Source organism: Pseudocercospora fijiensis (genome assembly GCF_000340215.1).
Source record: "Pseudocercospora fijiensis CIRAD86 unplaced genomic scaffold MYCFIscaffold_1, whole genome shotgun sequence".
Classification (NCBI taxonomy): Eukaryota; Fungi; Ascomycota; class Dothideomycetes; order Mycosphaerellales; family Mycosphaerellaceae; genus Pseudocercospora; species Pseudocercospora fijiensis.
The window spans coordinates 5,579,739-5,599,539 of record NW_006921532.1 but is presented as its reverse complement, the minus strand read 5'-3'; the positions used below and the strand labels follow the sequence as shown (position 1 = coordinate 5,599,539).

Genomic DNA, 19,801 nt, shown 5'->3' with positions numbered 1-19,801 from the left:
TACGACCTCTTACTATCGACCTTTAGTATACTAGCGGAAATCGCACTACTATCCTTACTACTACTCTTACTACTACTATAGTCGACCTAGTAACTACGACGCGTAGCGACGACGAGATTACGTTTTCTATAGTTACGTATACTACGGCGCGGACTTCTACATCTTACCGAGTCCGCTGCGGCAGGAACTTGCCGGCGTAGCGTATCCTAGCGCTTTAGGTATTATACGGTTTGCCGCGTGAAGAACGTCGACTTCATCTCGGCTCCTCGGCACGCACAGACCAATCAGTGGATCTGTATTCTGTCCCTTCCCACCACTGGGGCCACCCGTTCGACTTTCTCTCTTGGCTGAGTTTATCGACCGCGTCCAAGACTCCAAGCCCAGTTCCACCTCTGTGGGAACAATATACGGAGTTCATACACTTTTATATCCTATGCAGCGCTAGCGACCTATTTAATGTTGCCACAAGGCTCACCACAAAAAGATCAGCATGAATCATAATCCTGTACAGAGCAGCCAGAAAGCGTCTAGGATTCCCCACGGCTCTTGCACGGCTCTTCTTTTTCGTGTTCTTCCATGACGACGACGGCAACCTCGTCCTTCAGGGAGAGCTCATTTTCAAGGACCCTCATGGGACGAGACGATGCCTTCCAAATCTCCAATCCTCGCTCACCGCCATGTGTACCTGCATTTGCTAGCGACAAAGAGACTTCTTCATGCTGGCATACTCGTGGAGTCGCGTTCGCGCTTCGCTGAACGACGGAAGCTATTGACCATCCACGATTGCTGATTCCCGCACAGAATTTCTCTTCTGGACGCCATATTGACCACAGAGGTGTGGAACCACCTGATCCGACACTCGTCACGGCAGATGTACATCATACCTTCAGCCACATCTTTGTCGATTCATCTCGTCGGTACAGAGGTATTCGCGATCATCAGCAGTGATGCTTCCAACTACCCCTCAGTCCACCCTTGCGCAGAGATCCCAGCGAGTGCAAGACCCTCGAGCAATGCACATGGCGCATGACCACGATTATCTCGAGATACATGGGCTAGCAGCTGGTAAGTGTAGGATGTTTCCCCAGCCCTCTGATGAGAGAAGCGATTGATTCTTGAGGAAATCCCGACCAAACAGCCTGCAAGCGCCATTTCTTTAGAGCAGCTGCATCTTAGATTGGCATAAAGGCGCTGGGGATAGCAAGACCTGTCACCCGTCACCTGTGGTGTCACCGACGATCGCTCATACTATTGAACCCACGAGACGAACCATTGAGCAGGCATGTTCACTTGGGAGCATGCTTGTGCCGAAATCCAATGTTGGAGTGATCCTGGGTACATGTCTGCAAAGCAGAAGTCAACATCTGATAGCACAAGATAGTCCGTCGACAAGGCTGTCAGCACTGCGGCCTGGAATATCGACTTGGCGAAGGCAGTGCACTCTCACATTGCGATCAACACTCACGAGTTGGCCGTCGCCCAGCAGCTCGAACATTAATCATAATCACGAAGCGACTGAAGCAAATCATCTTCGAGATAAAAGAGTTGGGGCGCTTCAACATCCAAAGGCCTCGTAAACCTGTCGAGCACGGGCACTACAAGGTAGCCACGCTACAAGCTGTTTCAGAATTCTGGTTGACCAACTAAAGCACGAGCGCCCCGATGATCATTCTGGATTTGCGCACACTGCACCTCAGCGCAAAAAGGTCAGCAGAGGATGGACATACCACTGGCACTGCAGTCACCGTCACCATTATCAGCTTTACCGCGGTCGCAGCTTTGCTTACCGCACTGCGCGTCTATACGAGGGTCAAGATCTCTAAGAATGCAGGCGTCGATGACTTGCTCGTCATAACATCCGTGGTGAGTAGTGATAGCTCGCCGAGGAATATATCTGCTAAAGAACGACAAAGCTCATCTCAGTTGGCGTCACTGTCACGATGTGCGAGGAAGGTACATTTCATGCGTGATTCCACGATTCACCACCTCAGCTGACATGCGATAGTACAATATGGCATGGGAAAGCACTTTTCAACACTGTCTGCAGAAGAAAAGGTCGTTTTGATTAAATGGTTCTGGGCCTCGACGTGGAGCTATGCTCTTGGACTTGGGGTGGTCAAGTTGTCCATCCTCTTCCAGTACCTCCGTTTCATCCCGATGCGTTCTTATCGAATTATATGCTACGTCTTGATGGCCCTCATCGTGAGCTGGACACTATTCGGCTTCTTCGCTTGCTTCTTTATGTGTAATCCGGCCTACGACTTTTGGAGAAAACCTCCAGGCGAGGGCGACTGTCTGGACAGGGTGACGATATGGTACACTATGGCTGGTGGCAATATTCTCGCCGACATCTTCATCACGATTCTACCAATTGCGCCGCTGAGCAGACTGAACTTCCCGCGACTTCAGAAAATCATTCTAATGCTGGTCTTCGGCGTAGGAGGCATCACTTGCATTATGTCGGCCTTGCGTCTGCCTGCCATTCACAAAATATCTAAGTCTCTCGATCCTTCCTGGAACAACCCCACAGCAGCTATCTGGTCGTCTATGGAGTTGAACACTAGCATCATTGCCTGCGTAAGTACATACACAAGGCGCGCGGCAAATGACGTTCGCTGACCTTCACAGAATATACCTACCCTGAAAGGTTTGGTGTCACGACTGTTCCCAGCGATGTCATTCGGCGACAGCTACATCCGCACCCGATCAAACCAGATACGAGCGATCAGCTTCACCAACAACACCACCTCGAGTGCAGGTCGGACACTGAGAGACAGTATGTATGCGGAGAAGGCTAGGCTGGCCGCTCAAGAGCTGGAGCTTCGAATACAGAAGAATCACACGCCTGTTCTCAACCCTGCAGAGTTCAGTCCACCCAGTCCACCCAGCACACCAGCGAGTCCCTTAAGTCCAGACTTTGATCTAGTAGGAAACAGAAGATCGAGGTTCGCGCCTAACAGGAGGCGATTTGGATGAGGACGACATTTCCGAGGACTCCCCCGTTTCTTTACTGACTTAATTAGAGTTTATGATATACTACGGCCGTCTCAGCCAGACGGGATTATCTACAGCCGCGCTTTCTCCTAGATAGCTGAGATCAAGTCTAGAACTTGGATAGACCCACACTTGCTACTCACAGCAACGCTGAACATCATCAAATTGGCGTCCATTCACATTTGATGCAATGATCCCTCTGATGATGTGCTTAAGATGCAGTGTCGTGGTGGAGAGCAAAGACATATCACGTGTCAGAAGTGTGGCATGACAGAGCGGTAGTCGGTGCGTGATGGAGCTGTCTGGGAGCGGTGATGAAAGAGCTGTGCCCGCGACTCGTGCGTTGCCAGCCACTGCATCATGCCGCCGACCACGTATCTGCGGCGCAAAGGGCACAGAGCTGGACCAGAGATGTCCCAACGGTCGGTACAGTGCTGAGCTATGTGCTGCCTTTGCGTTGTTTGCCAGCATTGATTGGGGGAATGATAAGGAAGAGAAACGACGCAGTGGGAAGTGCTGCTTTTTCTCCACATGCTCTGGGTTGCATTGCGTGATTCGCTGGTCAAAACTCAGCCGCCAAAGCCAGCTGCCAGTGCCAGCAGTGAAGGGTGGTGGGGACAGAAGAGAAGGGAGAAGGCTCAGGTCAGGAAAGGTCTGGCAGGCAGATCAGGTATCGTCATAAGTTATCAGCATTGCTTGTTGCTCGTTGCCGTGGTGAGTGGACCTCCGAGGACATCCACGCCCACGCCTACCTGCAGCACAGCTCCCTCCCTCCCCTTCCCTCCCTTCCCCGTGCCTGGATCGTGTATCTTTAACCAGCCCGCGGCAGTGTGGCAGCCCTGTCTGGACTGTCCTGCCTGCAAGCTATTCTAGACGTCACTGGCTCTGCTTCCGCCTCTGCCTCTGGCCACTGCGTGCGCTGGCCCGCTCGACTCCTGTAGCCGCACATCAGACGTCGGACTACAGCAGACGTTCATGTATGGTTAATGCGCCAATCCAGTAGCATCCCGCCGCCGCACCGCACTCGTCATCGCACCGCCGCCTGCCACCCGCATCGAATCGAATCGCGACTCTTCTAAATCGCTCACCGCCCCGCCCCGCCCCGCCTGCATATCTACTCTGCTACTATCATGAACAACGGCAGCGAAAGCCTGAAAAAAGCGGCCATCCACAAGGCCAAGGGACTCGCAAACGCCGCCACGCCCTCCATATCCACCTCGTCCAACGGGAGCAACAACGGCAAGAAGAGGAGGAAGAATGAGCTCAAGCCCATCATAACGAGCGAGCAGCAGCAGAGGTGAGTTTGCGCGCTCCCATGTTGGTTTTCCTCCACCAAGTGAGCTCTTGCACTGCGCTGCGCTGCACACCGACGCCGCTCAATTGCTGCGTGCTGCACTGCGCGGCGGCGCGCCTGTGTCTTGTCTCGCATGGCTGCTGATCGCAGCGTTCTTGCTTTGCCCGTATCTCACATCATCCCTCAACCCAACCCTACCACCTGAACCTCCCCCGCCGATACCCGAGACTTTCTCCGGTCTCGAACTCCGCCGCTGCCGCCACGACCTACACCACTCTCAGACACTTCCACCCGATTCACTTGCACTTTACGCGTGCACGAAACATGCACATTGCTGCGACTGCAATGTTCCCTGCGCTCAGACTCCATCGTTCATAATGCTGATCCCCCATGCGCACAGTACCCGGGGCAACCAGTCACCGCTCAACCACCAAAAGGCCCAGTACGGCCACGACCTACACCAATCACCCGCAGAATCCGAGTCCTCCGGCGACGAGGGCACCGAAAACACGGCGGACGAGGAGGATTCCGAGGACTACTGCAAGGGTGGTTACCACCCGGTGCAAGTAGGCGAACAATACAAGGATGGCAAGTACACCATAGTGCGCAAGCTCGGATGGGGCCATTTCAGCACCGTCTGGCTGTCCAAGGACAACACCACCGGCAAGCATGTCGCGCTCAGGTCGTCCGCTCCGCCGCCCACTACACCGAAACCGCCCTCGACGAGATCAAGCTCCTGAACAAGGTCGTCGAGGCCAACAAGGACCACCCGGGTAGAGCACATGTTGTGAGCTTGCTGGACTCTTTTAACCACAAGGGCCCTCACGGCATGCACGTGTGCATGGTCTTCGAGGTGCTGGGAGAGAACCTGCTCGGCTTGATCAAGCGTTGGAATCATAGGGGAATCCCCATGCCTCTCGTCAAACAAATCACGAAACAAGTCCTCCTGGGACTCGATTACCTGCACCGCGAATGTGGGATTATTCATACAGATCTCAAGCCCGAGAACGTGCTCATCGAAATCGGCGACGTGGAACAAATCGTCAAGACGTACGTTAAGGAAGACACTCTTAACAAGGAAGACCACCGCAACGGACGCCGTAGGAGGCGAACGCTCATCACTGGCTCGCAACCATTGCCTTCGCCCCTCAACGCGAGCTTTTCGCAGAGCGATCTCTCCAACTTCCCTGGCAGCACGCAAAGTCTTAACAAGATTGTCAGTGGCAGCAAAGGTAATGAGAAAGCGCCGATAAGTGGCGTGTCGCCGAGCGGAGAGGATGGTGCTGAGATGAGTGGTGCTTTAGGATCTCACCCCTCACCTCCGAAATCCATGCTCGAACAACTCGGCCTCAAGACAGACGACGGCGGCACAGCAGACCCGCAGAAGGAGCGAGAAAAGACTGCGTAAGTCATGGGGACGATGAATACACATACAATGCTGAGCGTGATACTGATGCTAGGCGCAGCGACATCCTCGCGAATAACGTGTCTAACATGGACCTCGACAAGACCACTCACGTTAAGCCAGCGGGCATGGAAGGCGATGGCATTGACATCATTTCCGTCAAGATTGCAGACTTGGGTAATGCATGCTGGGTGGGGCATCATTTTACGAATGACATTCAGACAAGACAATATCGATCGCCGGAGGTGATTCTCGGTGCGAAATGGGGGGCCAGCACGGATGTGTGGAGTATGGCTTGCATGGTAAGCAAGATAGAGCGGCATGTTCGCGAGAAGCGTCAGCTGACTTTGCAATTGCAGGTTTTCGAGCTAATCACGGGCGACTATCTCTTTGATCCGCAATCCGGCACGAAGTACGGCAAGGACGACGATCACATCGCGCAAATCATCGAACTGCTGGGTACATTCCCCAAGAGCTTGTGCATTTCTGGCAAATGGTCGCAAGAGATTTTCAATAGGAAGGGCGAGTTGCGCAATATCCACAGGTTGCGACATTGGGCGTTGCCCGATGTGTTGAGGGAGAAATACCACTTTTCGGTGGAGGAAAGCAAGAGGATAGCAGACTTCCTACTCCCGATGCTGGAATTGCAACCTGCAGAAAGAGCCAACGCAGGCGGCATGGCGAATCACCCGTTCTTGGATGAAACGAAGGGCATGGAACGCGTCAAGCTGTCGGTGGAAGTGGGAAGCAAAGGCGATGGAATAGAAGGATGGTCTACAGAGATCAAGAAGGTGCGGTAGGATGCGCACGGGTGCGAGAAGCTGGGAGGTCGATGGCGGCAGTGCGTCCACTGCACCTTACGAATCAATCAGATGGATTATCTGAAGGAAGGGCAAACATTCGTGCCGGGATTGGGCTTGTGGTGGAGGAAGCCAAGGAAGGCGCTGAATTCGTGATGAAGGTGGAAAAGTGGGCGTCGTTGGACGTCGACTACTCTCTCAGGTCGACCTCGAGAGCATTTCCGGCAACAGCAAGCAAGCAGGCAGCGCGTCGAGCGCTGACCATCGTTCGATTCTGGCCTCGGGGGCCGTCAACCACACAACCACTGTTACATTGATTGAGATACTAGGCTGACGAGCTGTCACGATGTCTATATGCATTCCCCACAAAACACACATTCTCTTGACATAGAAAAAGCGTTGGCTCTTGTTACAGTAGCACTCTTGGTGCAACGCAGTGTGATCAAATCAAATCAAGCCCGATATTGGAAACATGCATGCCTTAGGAATATAAGTTTCATGTGACGAGCAGTGCTAGACCATTTTGTAACGTCGGTTGGTACGGGCCTTACGATAGTTAGGTAAAGAGGCTCTCGAGGGTCTCTGAATGCCTACTAATATCCGCCTCGAGTCTTAGAAATAGTCTATAGCAGAAGTTCGAGTATACCATGGTAATATAAACACTTTGGTCTACGAGCTTAATAGAGTCCATCCCTACGCAAGTCGTACGACGAACAGCGACTTAGCGAGCTAGAGACGCACGTGATCTCGTTCTCCTGGCGATCTTCTCCACCTCGATTGTGCTGTGGGATCGGCTTTTAGAGCGTTAAAGACTTGCTGTATTCTGTGCACGAGGCGACAATGCTCGACACATGCCCTCGCCACTTCCCCGAGCCCCAGCTACCCGCCCGAGCCCCAGCAATACAGTGGATTATGGAATCCGCTGTTCCTAACAAAATCGCGTAGGGAAGCGATTTCCGGATCCCCGCAACCACTACCGACCGGGCAACCACTTCTATACTGCTGCTAGCCATGAAGCCAAAGTTTGTTAGCAAATCAGTGGTATAGCAAATTTAAAGGTGTTGTTGGTTGCTATCTACTCAGGTCTAAGCGGATTACGACCTGCAGCCTTGTAACTACGTGATGCTATATATGCTGGCTCATATTGGTCCCTTATTTGCTGACTAGCCTGCTGCTGCATATGATACTGCTGCTGAGTGAACTGATGGTGCTGTTGTTGCAGCACCTGGTAGTGAAGTGGCCGTCCTGTTGGCTGTATAAGCGACTATTGTTGTTGTTGTTGCTGCTAGTACTGGTGGTGTAGGCGCGACTTCCTAGGTGACGCGCTCCGCGCCACCAACCAAGAATGGATATGATATGTAATAGGTGGAAACAGCACGTAATCTCATTCAGGCCGATTCTATATTGGTATATCTACTGGGGCTCGGGCGGGTAGCTGGGGCTCGGGGAAGTGGCGAGGGACACATGCACGCCTTGCAATACGTCGGCCGGGCAAGTGATGGGAATGGGTTGCAGAGTTTCAATCTCGGGAGGCGGGAAGCAGCCGTTGTGGCGGAAGCGCTAGCCCGGACCCTTCAAAAAATCGTAAGATGTTCTATGCGCCTCGCAGGTGGATGCTGGCCGCGAGGCAAAGAAAGGGAGCAGTGTTTCGTTTCGAAAAATGATCTCTGCCTCACCCTCCACACTCTTTACACCACCCACCCACCCATTGGCCTCGTGCGGCGACGAATACACTCACCATGTCGCTCACACTGGGAATGGACTCCTTGTTGTACGTACCTCCCTCTCTCGCAGCTCCGATCCGCGTTCCTGCGTTACTGCTGTCTCGCCTCGCCTCAATGCGGACGAACTGCATACGCCATACGCGATGCACTCACCACCACCTGTGGGAACCTTTGACCGAGCATTATACTGATGCCATTATACAGCCAAAATGCGACGGCCTCGTCCATTACAGACGCAATGCTTCCACACACACAAAACCCCTACTGGCACGAATTCGCCGAGATCTCCAAATACAACGGCGGCCTAAACTACTTCGAACGATTATGGGCCGCATGGTATGCCTTCATGGGAAATGACGTCCTCGCGACCGGAATTATGAGCTTTGTCATGCACGAGGTGGTATACTTCGGGCGTAGTCTGCCGTGGATTATCATCGACCAGATACCGGCCTTCAACAAGTACAAGATCCAGGCCGTATGTTGCGCGTACTTACGGGACATGCGCTGATGGACGCTGACAGCTATCACAGGAAAAGGTCCCATCAGCCAAGGAGCAATGGGACTGCGCCATGCTTGTGCTGCTCGCCCACTTTACCGTCGAGCTCCCACAGATCTGGCTCTTCCACCCAATGGCTCAATTCTTCGGCCTGCAGACCACCGTTCCATTTCCCTCCATCTGGACCATGGCCTATCAAATCGTAGCCTTCTTCGTGTTCGAGGATGCATGGCACTACTGGATGCATCGCTCGATGCACTGGGGACCAATATACAAAAATATCCACAAGATACACCACCAGTACTCCGCGCCTTTCGGCCTCGCCGCTGAATACGCATCGCCTATCGAAGTCATGGTTCTCGGCTTCGGCACAGTTGGTGTCCCCATCGTGTGGTGCGCCATCTTCAAGAACCTCCATGTCCTGACCATGTACATCTGGATCGTCCTCCGCCTCTTCCAAGCAATCGACGCACATTCCGGATACGACTTTCCATGGAGTTTACACCGCTTCCTTCCCTTCTGGGCAGGCGCCCAGCACCACGACGTGCACCACGAAAAATTCGTCGGCAACTACGCCAGCTCTTTCCGATGGTGGGACTGGGTTCTCGACACCGAAGGCTTTCCAGAGGCCGTGAAGCGAAGACGCGACAGGAAGATTGCGAAGCTAAAGGCGCAAGGCAAGGCCGAGTAGATGAATGAGGTTGATCGCAAAAAAAGCTTGGGCATGGGTTATAGAAGCGTTCGATTCGAAACGAACTTCTACGGCCGGTAATCGGATTAGACTTGCGCTTGGTTATCTATGCATCGCGGTGGTGTTCGGGCGTTGGGCATAGCGCAATCAAAACGCTGGCCGGAGCGGGAGGGAATGGGTGATGTTATACTGTAAATATGTATGCGCGAAAAACAGGACTCTCGGCCTGCTTGAGCGTTTTCAATGCCGCTGTCTGTAGAGATATCTATGAAGTATTGCTTAATGAGCAAGAATTTCTATGAAGCTCTCCTTTGAGCTTGCAGAACGGATATTCCCTACGACTGCCGGAGAGGCTGACGCGCGATCGGTGATGTATGTGCACGTCGTGAGCAGCAGATGATGGTTGTGGGCGATTGTTCTTGATTTTCATTGCGAAGACGACTGGGGATTTTTCTTCGTCGCTTGAATTATGGCGACAGCGTTTAAACGTGCTGCTTCACTGGACTACCAGGTCTCTGCGGAGGCGGAAGAGATGCTCGTACGCGTGTCTAAACAGTCGGTGGCGTGAGAAAGATTGATTACACCATTTGACTGACGTGCACGTCGTCAGTGGGAAGACAAGCTTCGATATGGGCGGCTTTGCAAGAAGATTGATGCCGACTATGCTGCGAGGTATTGGACTTGATGTCTGGGAACCAAATTACTGAATAGCCATCGACACTACTCTTAAATTCATCAAATCTGGAGTGTGTGCATCACCTGCTTCGAAAGTAGCTCAACAAAAGATTTGCGGCTGAGGTTCTTGGGACTTCGATCAATCCCTCCATAGCTATGAGGATGCATACTTCAGAATCCCAGGGCAGTGACAAGAATCATCCAGATTCGAACTCAAAGCTAATACTTGGCAAACCTTCAACCAGTCGTACCGCTTATCTGGAGGGAAGTACTTATCGGACGGTACGGGTTCAACTTTGGAATAGTACCATCTGGTAGTAGGGCCTTGGAAAATCGGTGCTGAAGGAAATGAATGCTTCGGATGGCTTGAAAGCGATCGGTCAAGATATTGTGTGGAAGCCGGGACAATGCGAGGGATCGGAGGGGTTTTCAAAGTGTTCGAACCACAGTGTAGAATCGTGAAGATAATATTGATTGCCGTTCAAGCTGTCCATCACGGATGAGATGTCGTTGGCTTGATCCGAGACTATGCCGAAGCATTACCGACTTTCTCCCAACATACAGCTTGTCTCTTGTGTACTTCGCCCAACTATCCATGATTGTCTTCTGGGATCGAAGACGTGATGTTCTATGCACAGAAATCAACCAAATGAGAGGCTAAGTTCAATAGAAACAAATGTTACCGATCTCCATTCCCTGAACATCTCCAACCCTGTCTATCACGGTTGCCGAGATAGCTTCCTACTTCCAACAAACCTCTCTCTTAGCTTATCATAGACTACGCACTACATCTGATCATGACAGGAGGCACGGATCTAGTCCTGGTCACAGGAGGCAGCGGATTCCTCAGCGGATACATTATATTATACCTCCTCCAGAAAGGCTACTCCGTCCGAACCACAGTGCGAACAGACTCACGCATCGAAGATGCCAAAGCAAAACTAAAACACGGCGGCGCGACCGAAGAACAGATCGCGAACCAACTCGATTTCGTAGTCCTCGACCTACTCACCTCAAGCGACGAAGAATGGGCCAAGGCTTGCGCAGGCGTCAAATCCGTCCTGCATCCAGCCGGCATGATCGCAACGGGCAAAGAGAAGACATTGGAAGAACTGATCACACCTCTGAAAGAAGGTACACTCCGCCTTCTCCGAGCTTCCGTAGCATCATCGAGTGTGCAGAAATTCATCTTCACGAGCTCCGTAGCTGCACTCGCACACGGCCACGGAATGGAACGCGATAAATCACAACCTTTCACCGAAGTCGACTGGACAGATCTCACGGATTCGAAAGAGAAATTACACATCTATCCGCGAGCAAAGACGTTGCAAGAGCAAGCGGTGTGGGAATTTGTGCAAGCGCACAATGAAACTGCGGAGAGGAAAATGGAGTTGGCGGTGGTGTGCCCGGCTGCGATTTATGGACCTACCCTCAGTAAGGAATTCGCGTCGAGTCTCAAACTCGTACCGATTCTCCTGGGTGGTATGCCTGGTGTTCCTCAGTATGGGACTAGTATGGTCGATGTACGGGATTGTGCGGATCTCCATATCAAAGCTCTGGAGAGTTCTCGGGCGAATGGGCAACGCTATTTGGCTATTTCCGGTCGAGAAGAGGAAGTGGCTTCGGAAAGTTGTGTTTGTGAGTTTGTGGATATTATTACTTGTGCTGAGATTTTACGGAATGGACTGCCCGCGGACAAGACGAAGAAGGTCCCGACACGAAAGCTGCCGAATTTTGTTATGAGGGCTGCGGGATACTTTGATCCGGTTGTTGGGGTTTGTCTGCCTGATCTTGGGAAGGAGCTTGCTGGATCTTTTGAGAAGGCCAGGAGGGAATTGGGGTGGCAGCCGAGCAAGACGGTTGAGCAGAGTTTGCTTGATAGTGCGAGGAGTTTGATCGAATTTGGGGTTGTATAACGCGATGGGTCTGAGTATGAGCCTGCGGCCAGAGGTCATCTCGTAGACCCATCTCGAACAATGTCGCGGAGACAGGTGCCATTTGGGCTGGGCAAGGCAACGCTTGCTTCTTGGAGCTTAGTATGCTGGGAAAGGCAGTCGAATCTCAACAGCGTGGAAGGCGGCTTCTGAGGTCTAGGGCAAACATACCAACTCTTCGAAGGATGTTGGCCGCTGCAGGAACCGAATTGAATCGATTGGCTCAATTGACCATCACGTGGCAAGATCGACCAGCTTTCCAAGATGTGGCATGACAGGTACAGAGACGATGCGGTATTGAACCTCCCCTCCAAACATGCTCATGTCACCCTGCCTTCGAACATGACTTCGAACTCACTTCTTGTGAAGAATTATGCCGAGAACGCTGACAGTTACGACCAGTTCAGCAAGACCTCTCTCGGCCAACTCGAGCAGCAGCTCTTCGATATATGCATCTGCTTCAAAGACTTCAACGGCCTGGATGTGCTTGATCTCGGAACAGGGACCGCTCTCAGGGCGCGCGACGCTCTCAACGCCGGCGCTCGACACGTCGATGCAGTCGATATCTCAGCCGAAATGATCGGCCATGGCACACAATACGAAAAATCCATCAACCGCAACAAAATCACCTGGCACGTGGCAGATGTGTCAAAGTCACTCGATCATCTGGGCTTGAAGCAATACGACTGGGTCATCGCCAACGGCATTTTCGACCACGCAACGGACGCCAAAGGGCTTTGAGAGAATGTGGTACAACTGTGCAAAGCACCTGAAACCCGAAGGGCGACTGATCGCCAATCGAAACCATCCCGGATCCAGCGTGGCGGTGGAGGATAGATACGGAGTCCGATTCGACAACTTCCAATGTTTTGCCGATGGGGTTTTTTTTCAATTATCACATTACATCTCAGCCGCCCATGACCTTTAAATCTTTCGCGATTGGTGCTTATTATGCTGGGCACAATGAGATTCCGAAGAAGTACTTTTGTCAGGTTCGACATGTGCCTTTCTCGGAGACGAAGACTGTGAAGGAGTGTCGGCAATATTGGAATGATTATTTGCAGGATCCGATTCTTTATATTTATACTGCGAGAAAGCGTTCGGGGGTGGTTGGGCTTGAGGATATTGTGGATGGGATTGCTCAGGATGCACCTCGACGACAGGACAGTGCACAACATGAGCCTGAGTTGTGGGCGGGGGACCGCATTGATTGAGGCTGCTAGATCAATCGACTGGGACGTCACTGCATGAGAATTCAGAAATACGATCAATCAGAGATGATAGAAACTGCCCCAATATCGACCACAGGATTCAAGACGATACATAATCGAATTCGACGCCTTCTCGACTATTTCTGTCCACAATCAAACCCATAATCCGCATCCCCCTCCCTTACAACTTTCCCACTAATCCCCTCCCTCCCCAACTCCACAACTTTCAAACTCCCCTCCTCAAACTCCGGCCACCCACCATCATAACCCTCCAACCCCCTCTCAGGATCCCTCGCAAAAGCCCCCCAAGCTCCCTGATAATCCCTCCTCATCCCCTTCTCCAACTCCGTATCAGCTCCGCGCAAATCACTCGTCCCAAAAATCATAGGAAGATCACTCGAATGATAGGAACCCAGCCACTCCAAAGGATTCAAATTCGGCCATTCGCCAAAATATCGGATCCGAAATGTTGGGACTCCGTGGGAAGATTTTGCGAGTGCGGCTTGGTTGGCGGAGCAGGTGGTGCCTGCGTTGGTGATGGCGACGGCGGTTTCGTTGGGTTCGGAGCCCGGGATGTAAGTTGCGAGAGAGGCGCCTTCGTTGTTCATTGTACTATAGATGATCGGACGTTTTGCGAAGAGGCCTCGGGTTTGGAGGTTTGTGTAGTTGGAGAAGCGGGTTTGGTTGTCTGCGGCCGTGCTGAAACTTAGAGGTTTTCCATGGTTGAGGGGCGCGTGGTAGGTGTTGTAGACTTGGATGAGGGCGGTTGCGTTGGCTTTCTGCATGCATTGGAACTCTTCGTCTGCGGAGGAGGTGGTGCCGCAACCGACCTTTGAGGCGACGTAGGTGAAGTTCGAGCCGTTGGGAACTGCACCGTTCGAGGCTGTGCCTGATTGTGCGATGAAGCCTTTGACGAGTGGATCGTTGGGGTAGGCGTATGTATACATGTCAACACTCCCACCTCCGGCCGATTGTCCGAAAAGTACCATTTTTTCGGCATCTCCGCCAAAGGCGTGGATGTTGGTATATACCCATTCGACAGCTTTGCGTTGGTCCATTAAGCCTGGATTCAGATTTCGACCATCCAAGGCTGAAGCTCCCGGGGATCCGAAAATATTGAAGCTCCCGGGGATCCGAAAATATTGAGACGATAGTTCATGGAGACTACGATGACATTTTGGTCTCGCGCGAGGCGGTCGCCGTATTTGTAGGGTGAGGCTGAGCCTCCAGATGTGTGGCCGCCGCCGTGGATCCAGATCATGAACTTGATGTAACTGATGTAATTAGGAAGAAGGACTAATCTATCTGGAAGTCCGAAGATGAAGTGCAGCAGTTGCAGCCTTAGGCATCAGGCACGTGATGGACCCTGATACCTGGACACACACTCCAAGTCACCCCCTCAGTACGTATATATCGCTATAGAATGAAGCAAACCAAACACAATAGCCATTGTTGGCGAAGCAAACAGGGGTATTAGGTAAGCAGAAACAGGTGAACAAACTAGACTACTCTTAGGTCGAACAGACAAAGCAAACAAAGGCCCTACCTCCGTTTAGGCCTTTATGCATTAAGGATTACGTTCCGCGCTAGTAAATTGGTTCGAATTGCACGTGATAGCATAATTTAGGGTTCATTTGCCGACTTCCGAGCAACCAATCACACACCACTCTACCTAATCCTTTGCCTAAAGGCCTAAAGCTAAACCGTCTTGTTTCTTAGTACTTACAGCTATTAAAATACTAACACAACGCGACACGCGAAATTGACTAAAGCAACACTTAGAGCTTGTAGCGCTGCTATTTCCGAATATAGCGAACTAAAAATCAAGTCTCTACGACGTGTATACGTTAAGTTACACTAATTAAGCCGAGCCTACTTCTATAGCTTTCCGCCTACCTAAACACATCGATTCTTAACATATCGCTACGCAATAAGACAACACTCGGAGGTCCTTGTCCTAATTATTCCGACTAAGGCCCCGTTATCCGAATTTCCGTACGACTTCTTATTACTACTATCCTATCGCTTAGCCGAAGAAGCCGCTAGAAACATCTCTCCGATTTTTAACTAAACTAACTCGAGGCCCTTCGGAAAGTACTTCCGATCGACTTTCTTACTATATACATCTACGCCCGGTATACTAGTATTAAGTACTAGTCGTCGAGCCGACGCTAGTTACTTTCGGCTAAAATCGACTACTCTAAATAGTTAAACCGACACGCGGAGCTTCGAGTCTAAGTATTTCTTTATACATTTGATTCTTAGTTTGTATAGTAGCGACTAGTTCCTATCGAGATATAGCTCGAAAGTAGACGCGACTTCAAGATCGACTAGCGTAGCTAGCTAACAATAGTAGACTCCGACCTAACCGAGTTTACTTTAAACGACTAGCGCTAAGGCTAAGATCTAGGCTCTTCTAATCTTACTAGCATTGCTAACACTTCGGATCTTAACCGCCGCGGCTAGGAAGAAGATATCGGTATAGAAGATAAGCTAGAGGATAATAACGATAAAATAGAAGAGACACTATCGGATCTTCCTCTACTAGGCGAGGGATTAGATCTAATTCGATTAGGCCTATCTGTCCTAGTTATCGATCGAGCTCGTTATCGCTAGCGTAAGTACTAGATAAGCGACTATTACAACTCCGAGGCTCCGTAACTAGAAGAAGGTCGTAAGCACGAGTCTAAGATACGTCGATAGGCGAGACCTACTCGATAAGCGAAGAAGGCAATTAACTATGCACCGCTACCGGAAGACGATAATATAACTAAGGACGAGGATGCCGATACTAATAAAGAGAGCTAGAGTAAGGGCGAGATTAAGCAAGAGAATCGAGCTAGCAACGCATCTAATAATAACGATATACCTACCTAGCAACTAGGTACTCGCGGCCTCGAAGAGATAGATAATAACGAGGCTAAAGATCCTAAGCTAGATGCTAATAGTTAGCGCCGTCCGAAGATAACTAAGAAGGAGAAGTATAAGGATGTAATAGCACATATGCGCAAGCTCGGCATCAAATTTAAGGAGATATTATATATCTAGGGTAGGAAAGGTAGTACTAAGACATTCCGGAAACGCATCTATGCTATATAGGACCTCTAGCTAAAGGAGAACCTTATTAGCGCGGTTGAGCTCCGCAACGAGGTAAAGAACCTAATCGGCAAGAAGTTCTTTAATGTATACAAGCCAGAGGAGAGCCTAGCCCTAGCCCGTAGCCTATAGGAGATATATAAGGTAATTAGAACTACTACTCTAAACTAGTATCGGTTGCTCGAGGACTTCATACTGCCTAATACCCGCTAGGATACAAAGCAGCGAGCTTCTTCCTTCGAAGACAAGCGCGACATAATACCTAAGCGTATCTGTATACTTACGTATATCGTAGTGTACTTAATAGCTATAAAGCGGGCTTCTTAGTTGCTAAAGTCTCTTAGTCTCCTTCTAGTATGCGTTAGCAACCTACTAGTACATATTGTCGACGTCTTCTATAGTATAGGTCTTATTCCGTCGTACAAGACAATCTAGACTCTAATTAAGAAGAATGCCGATACCTAGCGACTAAAGATCAAGGAATAGGCTATACTGTTTATCTAGTAGATCTGCTACGACAACTTCAATCGACAGTCTAAGAAGAAGGATCCGGATATCGCTAATAACAACGAGCAGGTTAACATTACTAACTCGTATATAGCCTTATACGAAGACTTCCTAGAAGGCGGCTTAACGTAGGACATATATAATCGTTCGAAGCCCGTTATTACCTAAGCTATTATCGACAACATTAATAAGGATAATACTATCAAGCTAGTCGAGTTATTCTAAATCTACGAGGCTATCTTATATGTCTTCGGCGATGCGATCAAATCCATCTTTAAGGGTGCTAAAGATAATAATAGTAAGCCGCTTAAGTTTCTAGTCTTCCTAGAGATCGAATATAGCTTTAAGGGCAAGACTCCGATCCTATTAATGCCGCTATCCTAGAATAATGAAATCTCTAATAAGGGCACGATCCTAGTACATAATAATCTGTATTAGACTAACCTTGGCCTTTAGCTAGAAGACCCGATATTCGCTAAGCGGCTAATCCTCTACATCGGCGACTAGCTTACGGTAGAACGGATGCTCTATATAGTCTTCGGTAGTGTCGAGAATAAGGCTCTATATAACAGAAAGCAGCATATTATTAGTGTGCCTGCGATAATGCATACCTTTATAAACCTCTACTTTACTGTCTTCCGTACTAATTAGCAAAAGAACAAGGCCGGTAAGAAGCTTAATATCTCTGCTTCCTTGCTATCGGATGTCGATTTCTAGGGTATAAAGGAGGTCAATCCTAAGTCCCCTAAGTTCTTCCGTATATAGAGCCTATTAAAGCGTACCTTCAACGCCCGCATTATCGCGATCTTCTATTAAATCCTTGTCGACCGACAGATTATTGCCGAGGATATAATAGATCTATCGAGGGGAGAGGAGACTCGGTATAAGGTTGTTAAGTAGGCTATTAAGGATAAGGTAACTGCCTCTAACTACCTCGACATCTTAAAGCAGATCCGATAGCTAGTCTTCTTACCGGAGGCCTAGGATAGTATGCAACATCCGCCGACTATCGACGAGGGCGCTATAGATCTACTAGTCGGTCTACTAGTCGGTCTACTAGTCGGTCTAGATATAGCCTTTACGTCGATATACAGAATGCTAAAGGAGGCCTCCCTCTTCTTTCGGCTTCGTTACGTAGTACGAATAGAGGACGTCGGTTATATCCGCCGATGTATTAATTATATAGTTCTATACTTTATTAGCGCTAGCTAGGCTAATTATAGTCGACTAATAGTATATATGCATCACCTCCTAAATGAAGATAGTACACCTAAACTACAGAAGGCTATTCTTAGCACCGTATACGTCAATCTATCTAGTAAGAAGGGCTATGCTATTAGTGCTAATAAGATAATTGAGCTCTATAACTATAATCTCTTAGAAGACTATGCCCGCCTCGGTAACTCGACTTACGACCTCCCTACCGTATTCGAGAAGGTTGCTATAAACCGTAAGTCTTCTCGTCTTATTAAAGGTATATTTAAGGAAAGCTTAGGCGTCTAGCGTACGAGCTATCGTACCGAGAAGGATATCAGTATAAGTGTATTCAATCGCTCAGACAAGATTCGCGTCGATGGCTTTACTAGATAGTAGTACGGAAGCTTCGCACTCTCGGACAATATCTACGAGCTCGGCGCAGACTTAATACTATCTGTAGTCGATATATTTAATGCGGCAAATAAGCGATATACGCGAGGTCGCTCGACAGTATTGCGGGCTAATGTGTTAGAGGGTCTAGATGCCGCTACGCGATTTAGTAAAGGTGTTGATCTTAGTCTAGCTAAGGATGCTGTCCTTAATCTAGAGCGAGATAATACGTAGGTCGATATAGTAGATAGCTTCGCTCGAATTGTTAAGAATGTTAAGACTCTAGACCTTACTAGTACTAGTACTAATACTAGTATTAGTCTGCTTAGAGGGATAGGTGATGCATTTAGCGTTAAAGGTAGCAGTAACTTCTAAACTAGAGATCCTTAAATGTATATAGGGAGGGCTTCCTTAGGATACTATACTAGAAGGGAGATACTAGAACAATAGACGACGAGAATAGTTTCTACTTCTTTGATTAATAGCGCCAATTGCTCGATATGCTAGTATCGTCTATTATATAGCTCTAGATTGATAGCCTTAGGCATTTATGTATTTGCCTCGCAGGTGCGGTAATATATAGCCGTTATTGTCGCCTTACTATTATCGCAATAGTGCAATGCTATTAGTAGAGGCAAACCTTACCTACGCGGCGTAGCATATCGACCTCCGCTTTCTAACCTTAACTTCTTCTTCTTCTTCTATATACTAATATACTAACACCCCTAGTAATACACTAGCTATCGGCTTTCTATAGCAATAGTGTCGATACCTCTTTGTCGTATATAGGTAGCTTTATAGCGATTAATACCATTCCTCGCTAGTTCTGCGGCTTGCTACCGACAGAGCCGCTTATTAAATAGTCGAGGTTCCTCGATAGGTAGAGTTTGTTTAGTCCTTCTTTAGTCTCCGATAGGCTTTGCCGACGTAAGACGTTGCGAAGGCGACTCTCCTAGCGAGTAGGTGTACTATAGCTTAACGGGCGCCGACCGCGCACTTAACCGAATAAGCATTGGTTCTTATTAGATCGCAGTGCAAACTGTAGAGGTCTCGGATATAGATTGGCGGAGGTAAAAACTCTTTAGTAAGGTATACCTATAAAGCAGCTAAGGGTTTGACTTTGTCGGTAGAAACTCTTTAGCGAGGTATACCGACAAAGTAGCGACCTAATAGAGCACTCTCCTACTAAGTAGATAGGTTCGTAGCATTGCTGTTAGGCGACTCCTTAGTAGATAGTCTTCTTGTCTATTGCTATAGGCTTCCTACGTTTAGATTCTTTATAGGATAACATAGGCGCATCTAGTTAGGTCGGCGTGACGTATAGTTAGTTAGATCCCGATTCAGTTCGAATCTAGTTAATATAACAGAGCCAGCGTTTTCGCCGATG

The 19,801-nt window shown here is 49.5% G+C and overlaps 7 protein-coding genes across 7 annotated transcripts in view; 5 read left to right on the top strand and 2 right to left on the bottom strand.

Annotated features, from left to right (window-relative positions):
* Positions 1-578: 578 nt before the first annotated feature.
* MYCFIDRAFT_181267 (uncharacterized protein) lies at positions 579-1,416 on the bottom strand. Its single transcript, XM_007923306.1, has 2 exons — positions 1,139-1,416; positions 579-1,065 (listed from the first exon to the last, which is right to left on the bottom strand). Exon 2 carries the CDS (start codon positions 877-879, stop codon positions 715-717), a length of 165 nt encoding a protein of 54 aa, XP_007921497.1. The 5' UTR covers positions 880-1,065; positions 1,139-1,416; the 3' UTR covers positions 579-714.
* A 582-nt stretch (positions 1,417-1,998) lies between these two features.
* Positions 1,999-2,736, top strand: MYCFIDRAFT_110736 (uncharacterized protein; the record flags this gene model as incomplete). Its single annotated transcript, XM_007923305.1, has 2 exons — positions 1,999-2,577; positions 2,629-2,736. Coding segments are annotated over 2 exons (687 nt in total), but the record flags the coding sequence as incomplete, so codon positions are not given.
* Positions 2,737-4,124: 1,388 nt separating this feature from the next.
* SKY1 (serine/threonine protein kinase, CMGC family) lies at positions 4,125-6,493 on the top strand (the record flags this gene model as incomplete). Its single annotated transcript, XM_007923304.1, has 5 exons — positions 4,125-4,291; positions 4,689-4,890; positions 4,971-5,692; positions 5,755-5,995; positions 6,053-6,493. 5 exons carry the CDS (start codon positions 4,125-4,127, stop codon positions 6,491-6,493), a joined length of 1,773 nt encoding a protein of 590 aa, XP_007921495.1.
* A 1,962-nt stretch (positions 6,494-8,455) lies between these two features.
* Positions 8,456-9,404, top strand: MYCFIDRAFT_129730 (uncharacterized protein; the record flags this gene model as incomplete). The annotated part of the gene is made up of 2 exons (XM_007923303.1): positions 8,456-8,692; positions 8,748-9,404. The coding sequence occupies 2 exons, from the start codon at positions 8,456-8,458 to the stop codon at positions 9,402-9,404; spliced, it is 894 nt and encodes a 297-aa protein (XP_007921494.1).
* A 1,472-nt stretch (positions 9,405-10,876) lies between these two features.
* On the top strand, positions 10,877-11,995 carry MYCFIDRAFT_126000 (uncharacterized protein; the record flags this gene model as incomplete). The annotated part of the gene is made up of 2 exons (XM_007923302.1): positions 10,877-11,713; positions 11,750-11,995. The coding sequence occupies 2 exons, from the start codon at positions 10,877-10,879 to the stop codon at positions 11,993-11,995; spliced, it is 1,083 nt and encodes a 360-aa protein (XP_007921493.1).
* A 341-nt stretch (positions 11,996-12,336) lies between these two features.
* MYCFIDRAFT_209819 (uncharacterized protein) lies at positions 12,337-13,103 on the top strand. Its single transcript, XM_007923301.1, has one exon. The coding sequence runs from the start codon at positions 12,356-12,358 to the stop codon at positions 12,752-12,754; it is 399 nt and encodes a 132-aa protein (XP_007921492.1). The 5' UTR covers positions 12,337-12,355; the 3' UTR covers positions 12,755-13,103.
* Positions 13,104-13,361: 258 nt separating this feature from the next.
* Positions 13,362-19,801, bottom strand: part of MYCFIDRAFT_43987 (acetylcholinesterase/Butyrylcholinesterase) — a gene marked incomplete at both ends in the record, with an annotated part of 16,649 nt that continues 10,209 nt past the window's right edge. Inside the window, 2 exons of the mRNA XM_007921777.1 lie at positions 13,362-14,337; positions 14,364-14,488. Coding sequence (XP_007919968.1) covers positions 13,362-14,337; positions 14,364-14,488 — 1,101 coding nt within the window. The remainder of the gene's footprint in view (positions 14,338-14,363; positions 14,489-19,801) is intronic.